This window comes from Olea europaea, chromosome 8 (genome assembly GCF_002742605.1).
Source record: "Olea europaea var. sylvestris chromosome 8, O_europaea_v1, whole genome shotgun sequence".
Taxonomy (NCBI): Eukaryota; Viridiplantae; Streptophyta; class Magnoliopsida; order Lamiales; family Oleaceae; genus Olea; species Olea europaea.
In genome coordinates, this window is record NC_036244.1 from 12,786,728 (window position 1) to 12,802,984 (window position 16,257).

Here is a 16,257-nt window from a genome sequence, read left to right on the forward strand (position 1 = left end):
TTTATGTGTAATATTATTTTATTGAAGATTGTGTGGTTAAAAGTAGGAGAGGGAAAATTTTAATTTAATGTGATGAGAAATAATGGGGCTCAAATGGGGGCTAAATGAATACAAGACGTTAATTTATCAAGGTTGTAAATGAAGATTTCTTTTCAACTTGAACCGCCCCTGATTTGGCACTTTGTTTAGACGACGGTCATACTTGAATGAAGGTATTCTATTAGCCCTGGTAATAAAACATTGTGTATATGTTGTTACGTCCCTATCTGAACCACTTCGAAAAGTCTACCATCGCGTTATACGAGGTGTTCAACACCCATTCGAAGTGGTTCTGAAGTGACGTCACCATCAATGTTGTCGATCTGCTAACGCACTACAAGGCACAGACAATTTACTGAACCGATCGAAGCATCCTCGCCCTTGAAGCCAAGACGCATTACATTTCGAGATTCTTTGTCAGAGGATTATCCGCCAATTTCAGAAAGAGATCTGTGTCAAGATTCTTTCTGCCCCAAGGTTTAATTGATTTGACGTCTCCATGAGCCTAGTTAACGTGATGTATCAACTTTATGTCAACTTAACTCGAGAGAAGTAATTATCCACCCACTCTATAGATGCGGTTGATTGACGCCTATGAGTAGACGCCTCATACCGTCAGATGCATACACGTGTCCCACATCCAAGGGTTCTCCTCAACTATAAATATCCAACGTTTGGCAAGAGGTAAAAGGTAATGAAACTCTTACAACTTAACTCTCCATAACAAGTAAATATATATTCTCTTCCCCACCCTTTTGTACAACCTTGGTACTGTTCCGATCACTTGGGGCTAACTTGATTGTTGGAGTGTATGCGACCGCCGCCACCCCGCTGGTCCCGACCGTGTACATCTGACCATGCGTTGATTGTGTGCAGGAAGGAATACATGAAGTAGCTATCAGTTGGTCACGTGAATGGTCCAATTTGCGAGGTCAACATATGTCATCATACCTCAATGATGAATTTCAAATGCTTCGTTTGGACATGACGTGTTGAATATGAAATTTAAATGAATACATGTGCTTAATCTCTACTAACTTAAAACTTTTTGTACGAGAAAGTTACAAAATTGCTCAGTGCTCGATATGAGAGATTTACAAAATCTCTAATAACAAAGATTTCTTTTCAACTTGAGCCCGACATCATATATCGACTGGACGGCTGCAAACTTGAACCCGAATACTTTATTTGGCCATGATAATTAACTTTGTCCACATGTCAAATCTTTAATTTAAAAAAAAATAAAAAAGGTTCAATCTTAGTCCGGATGTGTGAGAACAAAACTAAGCCCCCGTTTGATTTTTATTTTTTGATCACAAAAATAAAAAATATGATCGTTATTTATCATATCAAGTCATCATATTTGACTTGACATCATTTTAATCACACATTTTTCACTAAAATAATATTACACGTAAATCTATAACTTTTATTTATTTTTTAACCACACATTTCCATCAATACACTATTCAAAAATTCATTTTCTCCCCAAAAATGGGGTTCAAACAAGGCCTAAATTTTTTAATAGATTGTGATAGAAGCTTTTGAAATGTGTGGTTGAAAAGTTATGGGGTTTATAAAAGATATGATTAATATTAATTATTTAACTTTAATTTAAATTAAAATCTAATTTTAATCCGTACCAAAAGGTCTCTTAAACGAGGTCACTTGCTCCGCCGGTACACTTAAAAAAGTCCATTTGCCCATACTTTTTTAGTACAGACAAGTTGAGGGGCTCAAATGATAATTTTCTTTTCTCTACTTTACATTTTCCAATGCCAAGACAATACTCTTTGAGTATGAAATTAGTCTCGGGGCTTGCAATTGGAATTTCTGTTTTAATGGAATTAAAAATTAATATAAAAAGATTAAAAAATGTTTAAATAAAGAATTAAACCAGTTATGAGTAAGTGTGTGCTAGAGAATATTCAGCTTTTCCAATGCGACAAAAATACCCTTGGGTTTGTGTGTTCACAATTGAGCAAATTAAGGCATCAATATAAAAATAATTATGGACTTGTTTCTTCATAGTTGTTCTTAGATTGGGTGATTTGTCCTAAATGTCCTCCAACTATAAAATTCATAATTTTCAGTTTTTTAACTCGCTACATTTTAATTTTTTATATTCTCTAGTCTCAAAAGTTCGAATAAAAGAAGTTAATTGTATTATTTTACATTTATTACGTATTTTTAAAATGAGCCCGAACATCGATATGAAAAAAAGGTTAAAGTCAAATCATTGAATTAGTGGCAAAAATTAAATAAAACATTTGTTCTTTGTATAAAATATAACTTGAAAAATCGGTAAAATCGATTTCTGGGAAAGCTAATTGGTTGTTTAGTTTTTTTTTCTTATTAATTTTTCTTTGCAACCAAACCAAATTCCGATTGAATCTGTAGACCTGCTTAATTCTCATGAATATTACACTATTGAAATTGAAACAAATTAATTTTGAAATCATTTCCTCTGTTAAAGCAACTATAACGGCATCAATTCCCATCAAATACTAAACAGAAATCTACTTACAAACACTTTGAGGTCGTTCGTTTTTTAAAATCTTTTTAGTTGGGTGGAATACAAGTACTTGACTTTGATAAAATTTTATTCAATTAATATTTAGGGTATGTTTGAGCCAATTATTTTTATAAAAAATATATTTTTAAACAGTGATTTAACATCATTTTAATTATATATTCTTCAATAAAATAATATTACATGCAGATTAAAAAATTTTTCTTATTTTTTAACCACACATTTCTCAATAAATACACTATTTAATAATACATTATTACCAAAATAACGTGGCTCAAACACCTCGTTACTCTACAAGGGCATGAGGGCATTTTGGAGACTTTTCCTCTGTCACAAATACACACAAGACACACAGTCACGGAATCCAAGAAAAGAATATGGTAAACATAAGAGTTGTTTCATGGGAATTCTAAATATTCATTTTTTGTTTACCCCTCTACTATTTACCTAATCACTACACCAACTTGTCTTAACAATACATTATTGTATAATAAGTTAATTAGCATGAATAATTTTATTATTATTATTAATTTTTTTTTATTATTTTGGCTATTTCATCCCATCATCATATTATTTATAAAGATGCAATAGTCACCTTGCTATTTCATCATCTCCTTGGCCCCACTAACCTTTTGTTTTCAATCTTCATTTTTTAACTGCGTTGTGTAAATCTTTTTCAATTTTTAATGTGCATAGTGCTAGACTTATAGTAACATGAAATTATACAAAATTATTGTTAATTTTGCATTTAAAATTATAGAAATACCCTTTTCTTTGATAAAAGGGAAAAAAATAAGACAAAAAAAATCATATTCAACATCTATCAAGTTCCACCTCTAACACCCCTATCGTATCACTTTCACGACTTGAAATTTTGGTCAGCTAGCATCATTATCGTGACCATACTTAATGCTAATATTTTGCTCTTAAGCTATGTAAATAATGTCTATGCAACAAAAGTGGATAGAACTGTGAAACATTGAAATTAAAGTTTATGAACTCAATCATAACAAATTAAGGATCTATTTGATAGGGATTTTGAGAATTGATTTTTTGACCTTTAGGGGAAAAGTGGGGATCATCTATGAGAGAAGGAGTCAAAAATTACGACTGAAATAGTGAAATTATGGTAAAAAAATCAATTTTTTTAGATAAAAAATCACTCTCAAACGGGACCTAAAGTTGAAGGACCTAATTGAGATTTTGATAAAGAGTAAAAGATCAATCAGTAACAAATAAAAGGCGCACTGTAGTATGGTGGGCCCTATCTGCCTAAACGTAAGATAACAAAAATCATTTTAAAACTGCAAGAAAAAATTCAAAAAGTTGAAAAGCCAACAGAGACTAGGACAAGCCAAGCATGTGACCTGCCAATAACATATCTGCAAGAATTTCCTTTGCTTTTTGCTTTTAAGATAGTCTCACTGTTCTATCTAATCAATCCCACACACCCCTTCAGTCCAAATCACTGAATAAATAGCATTAAATTTCCTTTTTGTTCACCTAAAATCAAAAGATTTGCACATTTAAGACTGTCTTTTGTTTCGAATTATTTTATTCATTTCACAGTGTCCACATATGCATCTGGGAAGGTCTGGCCTTATGTTTTGGACTTTTTGTATTTTTCTGGTAAATCGCACAGTATGGTAGTAACATGCTTCAGTTACAGCTGGATAAAGATTTTGAAGCTAATCTTGAACGAATTTGGTGTGAAGAAGCTAAAATTCATTTCCATATAGGCAAATAGAATTTCGTAGGGATCAGTTACAATCCCAGATCTCAAGACTCTTAAGAATTTCAGGCTCAGTTTTCTGCTCTTTCTCAAGAAATTGCCCTTCATTTTCTTGGATTTTCTCCTGTCTATTTTAGCATAATTCTTTGTAATTGTGCAAGACTGCAAATTTATCATCTGGGCTCTGTTTTATCTCAAGTTTATGCACTCTTTGAGCTCAAAAGTGGAATTTTGAGCTTCTTGTGGAGAAAAATAAGATTTCTCTATAGGGTAATCAGAAAATGTGGAGGCGGTTAATTCATGTGAGAATGGCTTATTCTATGGAGGAAGCCAAGATTGTGCGAAGCTAAATTGGAGTGAGTATTATCTGAGAATGGAAAGTAACAAATCTCTACTTTGGAAAGTGGGATTGGTGGTTTTGGCATTGATAGAGGGTTCTTATTCAACACTATCTCCTTCTGGTATCAACTATGAAGGTCTAGTTCTTTCTTTGTGTTTCTCTTTTGATTTGATTTATTTACTTCTACGTTTGATTGTAGTAGAATTGGTCAAGAATCCATTTTCCCTCCTTCTGTATTTGGAGTTTGAAATACTATGGCCTCAAATATATATATACATACAATTTTTTTTTCTTTTTTTTGGATGATATATATCTCTAATTTTGAAGATTGAATTCTTTTTCTTTTCTTTTATACAGTTGTAGCTTTGATGGCTATAAAGAGTGATTTACACGATCCACATGAAGTTTTGGAAAATTGGGATGCTAATTCTGTAGATCCTTGTAGTTGGAGGATGGTTACTTGTTCCCCAGATGGATATGTTTCTGCTTTGTAAGTTGGCCTCCCATTCTATTTATTTTTAGAGAAATGACTGTTGTAACTCTTTATTCTTGAACAATATGTGCTCAAATGTACAATTTTTTGTTGGTCTTCATCGTTGTTAGAGGATTACCTAGTCTGAGTTTGTCCGGAACCTTATCAGCTGGAGTTGGGAACCTCACTAACTTGCAGTCTGTGTAAGTTTTCTAATGTCATTGTTATCCAGCTTTAATTATATGCTGTGTTTATTTTCCTTTATTGCATTGTAGTTGGATGAACTACTACGCAGAGCTTTCTATACTTTTACTTATCTCCTCGACTGCGATAAGTTCGCTGGGTGTTGCAGGATGGCGGTAGGCCACTCTAATTTAGGGGAGGGGGTTCATTTTTTTCTTTGAGATAAGACAGATGTGAGGAAAATCTGTTGGGATAATTTAGTGTTTTAAATTACCGGATCTTTCATGTTAAATTATCAAGAAATACTAAAATTAAAGTGGAAGCGTACCTGAATCAGACATAGTTAAAGTCTTCCAAATTTACACGCAGTCTCGTTTTCCTCTCTATGATGAGATGCAGTAGAGAATGAATAATACGTGCGTGTGATCTGGGGACCATAACCTATTTATATAGGGACGTCCTTTGACCTAATTTGGCCCATCATAGAATTAGGATGTGGGCCCGGTCTCTACACATATGTAAACCCATACTTTAATTGGATACATTAAAGCCCAAAATCGAAGCGTTATTAGATCACTTTAATTGGGCTCAACCGAATTCGATAGCCTATAATTTAATACACAATTATTCACACATACAAGCCCATCTTTAATTAAAAATCCTTATAATCTTCCACTTGGGCTATATGTGTCACCTTATAATTGTGCACTAAACATAACCTTATGAGTACTCAGAATTTTGCTATCATTACCGAATGTATCCCCAAACAATTCTGTCCATCAATCATATCAACATAGGATCAAAGCGGCTTTCGCTACTTTCACGTAGTTAAACCCATCAATGGTCACGTATATCAATATAACCGAATGACATGGATCAAGCATGGATGTGTAGCATGCAAATTACATGTAATGTGATCTGTAATATGTCTATTTTCAACTGATTCACCTTAATACCTTAGTGAGATTATTTTAAACAAGTTCAGAGAAAATTAACCAAATAACTTTATAACTGAAAATAACTTTAACTTTAAATCGTATTCAAAATAATAGTACATGTGTCCAATATGAAAAGCAAAAAATACAAATACCCACTGAAACTAGATATCCTCAAGAGACATTACACCCATATGAGCAGTGTGCTCATGAAAGACCTTGGGTATCAATCCCTTAGTAAGCGGATCCGCAACCATGAAGTTTGTTCCAATATGCTCTATTGACACCTGTCCACTCTGAACTCTTTCTTTAACTGCTGATTTATTGTCACAAAATATCTTAAGTGGTCTTTCTATATTGTCCACAATACACAGCCCAGTGACAAAATTACGCAGTCATATTCCATGATTTGATGTCTCATAACACGCTATAAACTCCGCTGCCATAGTGGGAGTAGCTATGAGTGTCTGCTTGGCACTCTTCCAGGAAATAGCACCTCCAGCAAGCAGGTAAATATAGCCTGAAGTGGATCTCCTACTATCTTGGCATCCCGCGAAATCGGAATCAGAATAACCGATGATCTCCAACTGATCCGATCTCCAATATGTGAGCATGTAGTCTTTTGTTCTCTGTAAATACCGCATGACCCGTTTGGCTGCTTTCCAATGATCCATTCCCAGGTTACTCAAATATCTCCCTAGCATCCCAACAATGTACGCTATATCTGGACGCGTATAAACTTGAGCATACATCAGACTCCCTATAGCTGAGGAATAAGGAATCTTCTGCATTTTTTTAATTTCCAAGTCATTTTTAGGGCACTGACTTAAGCTGAACTTGTCTCTTTTAGCCACAGGGGTGTCACATGGTTTACAATCTTGTATGCCATATCTTTTAAGTACCTTTTCGATATAACTCTTTTGTGATAATTCAAGAATACCTCGAGAACGATCTCGGTGTATCTAAATTCCTAATACAAAAGAGGCATCACCAAAATCTTTCATCTCAAAATTCTTTGCTAGTAATCTCTTGGTTTCGTGCAATAAGCCTATATCATTGCTGGTAAGCAATATGTCATCGACATATAAAACCAGAAAAATATACTTGCTCCCACTGAACTTGTGGTATACTTGTGGTATATACAATTATCGACCAAATTCATCTCAAAACCAAATGAGATGATCATCTGATGAAACTTGTAATACCATTGACGAGACGCCTATTTGAGTCCATAGATGAATTTCTTTAATTTACAAACCATTTGCTTTGCATCGTCCGATGCAAAGTTTTCTGGTTGTACCATATAAATTGTTTCATCAATGTCACCATTGAGAAACGCTGTTTTAACATCCATCTGATGTAGCTCAAGATCGAAATGCGCTATCAATGCCATTATAGTCCTGAAAGAGTTTTTCGAAGAAACCGGAGAGAAAGTCTCTTTATAATCGATGCCTTCTTTATATGTAAAGCCCTTTGCGACAAGACGAGCCTTATACCTATCTATATCACCTTTCAAATCCCTCTTGGTCTTAAATATCCATTTGCAACCAATGGGTTTCGCACCTTCAGGCAATGGAACGAGGTCCCATACGTCATTGTCCTTCATGGACTTTATCTCTTCATTCATAGCATCGAGCCCCTTTTGAGAGTTAGAACTTTCCATGGCTTGACGGAAGTTGATCGGATCATCTTCCACCATTCCAATATCAACTTCATGTTCTTGAAGAAATACGATGTAATCATTCGAAACCGCACTTCTCCTCTCTCTAGTGGATCTTCTTAATGACATTGGTTCTCGAGGCTGTAGAGTTTGTTCTTCTGGAACAATTTGTTGATCTTGAGAGGGGTATGACATTATCTTGATCCAGAGTTGCTTTTTGAACAATATCAAGGATAGAAACCTGATCATTGTCAATGACAATTGGAGGAATTTCAACATATTCCTCCTCAAAGACAAAGCCTGTAACCCTTTCTCCCCCCGCAAACTCAACATCCTCAAAGAACCTAGCATTTCCTGTCTCGAAAATTGCCTTAGTTGTGGGATCATAAAACTTGTAACCCCTGGACCTTTCAGAATATCTAATGAAATAGCAACTGATGGTCCTTGCATCCATTTCCTTTTCATTTGGCTTATAGGGCCTTGCCTCAACTGGACACCCCCAAATATGTATATGCTTCAAACTAGGCTTTTTGCCCGTCCAAAGCTCATATGGGGTTTTATTAATGGCCTAAGTTGGAACTCTGTTGAGTATATAAGCTGCAGTCTTTAATACTTCACCCCAGAGAGATTCTGGTAAGGAAGAATAACTAATCATACTCCTCACCATGTCCTTAAGCGTTCTGTTTCGTCTCTCAGCAACACCATTCATAGTGGGCGAACCCGGCATAGTGTACTGTGGGACGAGACTGCATTCCTCTAGGAATTTAGCAAATGGTCCTGGACGCTGTTCACCAGAACCGTCATATCTCCCATAGTATTCACCCCCACGGTCAGATCTGACGCTTTTAATCCTTTTGCTGAGTTGGTTCTCAACTTCAACTTTATAGTTTTTGAACACATCCAGTGACTGTGATTTTTCATGAATGAGATATACGTAGCCATATCTTGAAAAGTCGTCTATGAAAGTTATAAAATATTGTTGACCATTCCAAGAACCCGTAGGGAATGTTCCACAAATATTCGTATGTATAAGTTCTAAGACATTCGAAGTCCTATTGGCTTGAAATCTCCTTTTATTGGTTTGTTTTCCCTTTATACAGTTGACACACAAATCATAATCTGTGAAGTCAAGAGGGTCGAGAATCCCGTCAGACACAAGTCTCTCAATTCTCCTTTTGGAGATGTGACCTAATCTCTTGTGCCACAACGAGGCAAAATTTTTGCCGTTTAATTTTCGCTTTACACCTCGAGTACTTACATGCAAGGTTTTATTAGAAGAAGTAATTATATCAATTGAATAAAGATTATCGTAGTTTGATAAAGAATTGGAACCAACCAATTTTGAATCATGAAACAGACTAAATATTCCATTTTCAAATGAACAAGTATAACCAAATTTGTCCAAAACAGAAATAGAAATCAAATTCCGTCTAAAAGACGGTACAATAAATGTCTCAACAAGATTCAAATAAAATTCAGTCTTTAACAATAATCTAAATTTTTCTATTGCCTCTACTTTTACCTTCTTGCCGTCTTCAGCATAGATGTATCTTTCACCATCACTTGGTTTTCGGCAACTCAGGCAACCCTGCATAGACATACTGATGTGAGTTGTTGCACCAGAATCTATCCACCATGTATGTCTAGGTACCGAAGTTAAATTAACCTCAAAACAAACCAAATGAAGAAGAGTACCTTTCTTTACACGCCATGCGTGGTAATTGGTGCAATTCTTCTTCTTATGACCTGCAGCTCCACAGAAGAAACAACCGCCTTCAGTTGGTTTCTTATGCCGTTTCTTTTGTGGTGCCGTACTCGCAGCTTCCTTATTAATCTTCCTTTTCTTGTTGCTTTTGTCCTTAGAGGTAGTGGCTAAATGAGCACTTTCTGTCTTCTCATGCTTCAGTCTTTCCTCTTCCTGGACACAGTGTGAGATGAACTCATTAAGGGACCATGAGTCCTTTTAACAGTTGTAGCTCACCTTGAATTGACTGAAATGTGCCGGAAGGAATATCAGAACCAAGTGCACCAATAAGTTTTCAGATAAATCCAACTTTAGTACCTTTAGTTTTGAAGCAATGTAAGACATTTCCATAATGTACTCCCGAATGTTTCCTTTCCCTTTATACCTCATTGAGACAAGATTTGCCAAAAGTGTACTTGCTTCAACCTTTTCATTCTTGGCAAACCTCTTCTCAAGGTCCTCAAGAAAACCCTTAGCCGTAGTCACCTTATCGGACATAGTGCCCCGGAATGCTTCTGGAATAGCACACTTCATGACCATTAAGCTTATGCGGTTCGATCGTTCCCACTTTTCCATCTCCCTCTTGTCATCAGAGGTACTCTTATCAGTAAGTGCAGTAGGTTGATCGACTCGTAAAGCAAGGTCTAGGTCCATGACTCCGAGAACAATCATCGCATTCTCTTGCCAAGCCCTGAAGTTTGTGCCATTTAGCATTGGAATTGAATTGATGCTAGCAGAGATATTAGCAGTAGAACCTGAAACTAAATTAGGGAACGATTATTATGAGTAGCTTACTTTGAATATCTTTAATATGCAAATAATAATAATAATCTCAAATAGTGATAGGGCCCATCACAAGATACCAAGCACAACATCAATATCCAGTCTTTGGACAGAGATATTGACTTGTAAGCGGTACTCTTGGCGTAGTGATCAAACATTGACGATAAAACAACTTGTTAATCAATAAACCTTTTTTTGAACCGATTTATTGATCACACATTAAACCAAATAATCGTCACACGTTTATCACCACAGGTGCACGTGTATTCGGCTAAATATTGACCTTCCTTTGGGCCGACCAATATTCCCATGAATAATACATGCACAAACACTTTTTAACATTCTAAGTTAGTCAATTTTCACAAGAGAGGTTGTTTTGGCAACATGTTGCTTCAATTAACTAATTTTCGAATATCATATCTCTTAAAAGAGTTTTTAGTACCAAAATTTGAGAAAGAGAATCATCAGTTTTGCATATTTTGATTAGTTTTAAACTTTAGGGGCCTTAGGATTAATAATTCAAAACTTTAAGGGGGCAAAATTAATTAATTTCAAACTTTAGAGGTTGAAATTAATAAACTTGAAACTTTATGGACCATAATGAATTAATTCAATACTTTAGAGGATCAATTAGAACAAATTTTAAAACTTTAGGGGCCAAAATTGACTAATTCAAAACTTTAGGGATCAAATTTTAAAAATTTGAAACTTTAGGGGTCAATTTGAATTAATTATGAACTTAGGGGGCCAATTTGAATTAATAATTAAATTTTGAGGGCTTTAATTATAAATTCAGAACTTTAATGGCCCAAATTAATTAATTTTAAACCTTAGGGATTGAATTATTAAATCCAAAACTTAAAGGCCCAAATCTTAATATAACTTAAAGGTTAGAGACTGAAACCTTAAATTTATAACCCTAACCCTAATTGCAACCAGGGGCTTCAACTTTCCTAATTTATAGAGGAAGCCCCCGCCCCCAAAATTTGGCAGAAGCTGAAAACCAACCAAAAAAATTTCTTTTCTCCTTCTTCTGGTGGCAGCGCACCTGTCGGCGCCTGTAGCACGCCCAGCGCTGCTACCCCACGCAGCAGCGCCGGCTACGTAGTCGGTAGCGGCGCCACTGCCGCTGCCGGAATATATTTAATTTTTTTTTTTTATATAAAAAAAAAAATTGTACTGAAATCTGAATAAAAAAATCCGAATTCCAAATCTAAATTTTCTCAACCATTAATCCGAATTTCGAAAATAACAAGAATTATACCGTAAAAATTTTTCAAATTTAACAAAATATATAACTAAAAATTGTTAAATGTGAAAATTTCAAAATATATTGCAAGAACCAAACTAAAATTATTCGATTCTTAATGATTCAACATGAAAAGGTTCTGATACCACTTGTTGGATAATTTAGTGCTTTAAATTACCGGATTTTTCATGTTAAATCATCAAGAAATACAAGAATTAAAGCGGAAGCGTACCTGAATCAGACATGGTTAATGCAATATGAATTTCGCGGTATAGTGTTCTAAATCTACACGCAGTCTCATTTTCCTCTCTGTGATGGGATGCAGTGGAGAATGAATAATATGTGTGTGTGATCGGAGGACCATAACCTATTTATATAGGGAATCCCTTTGACCTAATTCGGCCCATCATAGAATTAGGATTTGGGCCCGGTTTCTACACATATGTAAACCCATACTTTAATTGGATACATTAAAGTCCAAAATCGAAACCTTAGTAGATCACTTTAATTGGGCTCAACCGAATTCGATAGCCTATAATTTAACACAATTATTCACACATACAAGCCCATCTTTAATTAAAAATCCTTACAAAATCTTGTATGGAGGAGGGTGTACGATTATAAATATACTTGTTTTTCTGTCTTCCATTTGGCTCATTATTGCTCTCTGGGGATTTGGCTTATACTTAATAGTTGTATGTGAATCTTCCCCTCAAGTAAAATTTTGAGCTTGAAGATAAGTAACTCCCAGTCTTAAATGTGCTGTCCTTTGATGGCTAATGCAGAAGCCGTGATGTTATGACTAAGGTTTTCACATGCCTCTGTAGGTTGCTGCAAAACAATGACATTTGGGGTCCTATTCCTGCTGCAATTGGGAAGTTACAGAAACTTCAGACACTTGATCTCTCCAACAATAAATTTAATGGTGAACTTTCGAGTTCTCTCGGGGACCTGAAGAGTTTGAATTACCTGTGAGTTTTATGGACTTTGCCAATCTTGACTAGCTAAAGATTTTGCAATTGGATATTTCCATTGACTTTGGATTGGCTCGTGTAATTGTTCTTCTTTGTGCAAGACAGACGCCTCAACAACAACAGCTTTACTGGATCAATTCCCGACTCTCTGTCTAAACTCGAAAGCCTCTCTCTGGTGTATGCTTTCATGCCTTTCTTGGTTCTACCTGTTTCTCAAACTGATGTTGAATTATCTAGGGAAGAAATTAAGTTTGTTACTTTAATGTTTGTGTTAAACACTGACAATAATTAATTGATCGCAGGGACCTATCTTTCAATAATGTGAGTGGTCCCTTGCCAAAAGTTTCTGCTAGAACATTCAAGTAAGTTACTCCATCCATACCGATTAGTATGCTAGTCACGTAGAATAAGTTACTAATTTGAAGTAATCATATCGCTTTACATGACTTTCAGAATAGTTGGCAATCCATTGATTTGCGGGCAGAATTCTGAAAACAATTGTTCAGCCGTCTATCCAGAACCGTTGTCCTTCCCTCCAGATACAGTGAAAGGTATGTATTCTATCCTCTGATGTTGGTGAGTTCAGACACACGAAGAAATAGTAAGAGAAAGAAAAAGTCCTTCGACAGTGCTGTTTTATGTATTAAGAGTAGATTGTTTTATATTTATATTTGATTTCTAGGTCAATCAGAATCTGGTGTCAGAAGTCATCATGTTGCCGTTGCTTTTGGTTCAAGCTTCAGTGCAGCCTTAATAGTTATAGTTGTAATTGGGTTGCTTGTTTGGTGGCGATATAGACACAATCAGCAGATTTTCTTTGATGTTAATGGTACTTCATTACATTTCCATGTACTATTTGGATGTGCTTTTCATGATACATATTCGTATTATTCTAAACTCCATATAGCTGTATGCTTTACAATACAATACTATAGCGTACTTTTAGAATCCTAGTGTACGAAAACTAATTTACGATAAAATAAGAACGTTCTACATGTGAATATTACAGGGGACCTTTTAAATAAAATAACTGTTATCTTTGATTAGTGCATGTTTGTCAAAGCTTATAATAATGTGGGATTAAAAAGTAGATAGAAGTTGTGGATCCTACAAAATTTGTCGATAAAATTAAGTTTGACCCGTTTATGAACAATTGTATGCTTTGATAAACATGCACTAAATAGTGCTTTGATTTACGTTCCCTAGAATCAACAGCAGAATAATCATCATTAGTTACTTTTGCTCTTAATGTATTATATATCTTTATCTGTGAGCCTGGCCCTTTTCTCTTCCCTTCGTTTGTTAGACATAGTGTTATCCTTCACTTTTTCCTTCTTTAGTCGGCCTTTTGACCAATGTCATGTTGATTGGCAGATCAATATGATTTAGAGGTATGCTTGGGTCATTTAAGAAGGTTTACTTTTAAGGAACTCCGAGCTGCAACCGACCATTTCAGTTCAAAGAATATTTTGGGAAAGGGAGGGTTCGGGATTGTGTACAAGGGCAGCTTAAGTGATGGGACTGTGGTAGCTGTCAAAAGATTGAAAGACTATAATGCTGTTGGCGGCGAAATTCAGTTTCAGACAGAAGTAGAAACAATTAGTCTTGCTGTTCATCGGAACCTCCTCCGCCTTTGGGGTTTTTGCTCAACCGAAAATGAGCGCCTTCTAGTCTATCCNACAATTAGTCTTGCTGTTCATCGGAACCTCCTCCGCCTTTGGGGTTTTTGCTCAACCGAAAATGAGCGCCTTCTAGTCTATCCGTTTATGCCAAATGGGAGTGTGGCCTCTAGATTGAAAGGTTTGGCTCTTTGTATATGTGCTTTTGTTTTTTTAATCAATTCTCAAACCATATAATGCATGTTTGGCAGTCTGGACAGTAGTGGACATGATTGAAAAATACACTAACCAAGATTTTTAACTTCTTTTTCTTCCTTAATAGTGTCCAATATTATCCAACCTAGCATCATTACCAGGTCTGATGGATGTTATAAATTATATTTCTTTCCAGATCATGTACATGGACAGCCAGTATTAGACTGGTTGAGGCGAAGAAGAATAGCCTTAGGAACTGCGAGGGGGCTAGTATATTTGCACGAACAATGTGACCCCAAAATTATCCATCGTGATGTCAAAGCAGCCAACATTCTGTTGGACGAAGACTTTGAGGCGGTAGTTGGGGATTTTGGATTGGCAAAGCTATTGGATCACCGGGATTCTCATGTTACAACAGCTGTTCGTGGAACTGTTGGCCACATTGCTCCTGAGTATCTGTCAACAGGTCAATCATCAGAGAAAACCGATGTGTTTGGGTTTGGAATCTTACTTCTTGAGCTCATCACGGGACAGAAGGCTGTGGATTTTGGCCGGGGTACCAACCAGAAAGGTGTAATGCTTGATCGGGTAAGTTTATCTCTATCTCTCCCCGGACACAAATTACTTGCATTTTTGTTTGCATTGTGCACATTATTTGTGGGGCCAGTTTATATTACCTTATGGCACCTATTATGGCTATGTTGAAGTTTACTGCAATTTTGTACTAGACTTTTTGCAGTATTGTATTGTTATTTGTTGTATATTAAGAAATTTGGTAAAGGTTACAGAGTATTGCAATTTCTCAAAATTCATATATCCGTTTTCTTGGCATAATGCATATGCACATCACCCTTGCACCTGCTTTTCCATTGGAACGTCAATCTGCATTTTTTTGTAATTATATCGTCATTTAGTGGATTGAGAAATTCAACACTCTAAATGTATATTGTGTAATGCCTAATTACACTGTTTACTTATCTTAGTTTCTCAATTATGTAAAGGATATTAGGTGGATATATCGAGAGGGAGATTTCCATTGTAAACTTCTTCTCAAAGTTTTAGTAAAATCTGCAGTTGCGAGTGGATATAGCTATCACTTTAAGATTAACATTATATATCTATGTGATCCTTTGCGTTTACTTGTTTTTGTTTGCTTATTATTGCTCTCAGAATTAATTATTAAGGTTTAATCCATGATATGTACAATTTTCCCAGGTGAAGAAGCTCCATAAAGATGGGAAACTGAATCTTATGGTGGACAAAGATTTAAAGAACAATTTCGACAAAGTTGAACTGGAAGAAATTGTTCAAGTTGCGCTCCTTTGTACACAATTCAATCCTACACACCGTCCTAAGATGTCTGAAGTTTTAAGGATGTTGGAAGGCGATGGCCTAGTCGAGAAATGGGATTCGTGCCAGACAGTCGACACTCCAAGGTATCCTGCTTACGAAAATCATCCTCAGAAATATTCTGAATTCATTGAAGAATCATCTCTTGTGGTTGAGGCAATGGAACTCTCTGGCCCAAGATAACAGTCAGTTTTGTTTCTTTCTTCTGTATACATGTTCTTTTTTCTATGCCATTAATTTTCTAAGCTTGAAATGAGAAATATAGACTGTAACTATCACCTGCATGTATTCATCCTGTAAAAAGAAGAGAAAGCCATGTACATTCTGTGTTTTTTACCTCCAGCATGCTAGATTTTCGCAGTTGTGTCAAAAGGGTAAAGTGAATGGCCCGATACAGCCCTTTTTGTGGCAGGACGAGCTGGTTTGTAACATCTGTTTTTTTTTTTTTT

The 16,257-nt window shown here is 35.6% G+C and overlaps 1 protein-coding gene across 1 annotated transcript; it reads left to right on the plus strand.

Annotated features, from left to right (window-relative positions):
- Positions 1-3,943: 3,943 nt before the first annotated feature.
- LOC111398835 (protein NSP-INTERACTING KINASE 3-like) lies at positions 3,944-16,222 on the plus strand. The gene is made up of 12 exons (XM_023025946.1): positions 3,944-4,780; positions 5,002-5,134; positions 5,248-5,319; positions 12,498-12,641; positions 12,750-12,821; positions 12,947-13,006; positions 13,098-13,195; positions 13,327-13,473; positions 14,019-14,314; positions 14,390-14,444; positions 14,655-15,046; positions 15,674-16,222. The coding sequence occupies exons 1-12, from the start codon at positions 4,678-4,680 to the stop codon at positions 15,989-15,991; spliced, it is 1,890 nt and encodes a 629-aa protein (XP_022881714.1). The 5' UTR covers positions 3,944-4,677; the 3' UTR covers positions 15,992-16,222.
- The last annotated feature ends 35 nt before the right edge of the window (positions 16,223-16,257 follow it).

Coding starts and splice junctions, on each gene's coding strand:
- LOC111398835 (XM_023025946.1), top strand. CDS start 4,678: ATGGAAAGTAACAAATCTCTACTTTGGAAAGTGGGATTGGTGGTTTTG. Junction 4,781..5,001: donor TTCTGGTATCAACTATGAAG/GTCTAGTTCTTT, acceptor TCTTTTATACAG/TTGTAGCTTTGATGGCTATA. Junction 13,196..13,326: donor CCCTCCAGATACAGTGAAAG/GTATGTATTCTA, acceptor TTTGATTTCTAG/GTCAATCAGAATCTGGTGTC.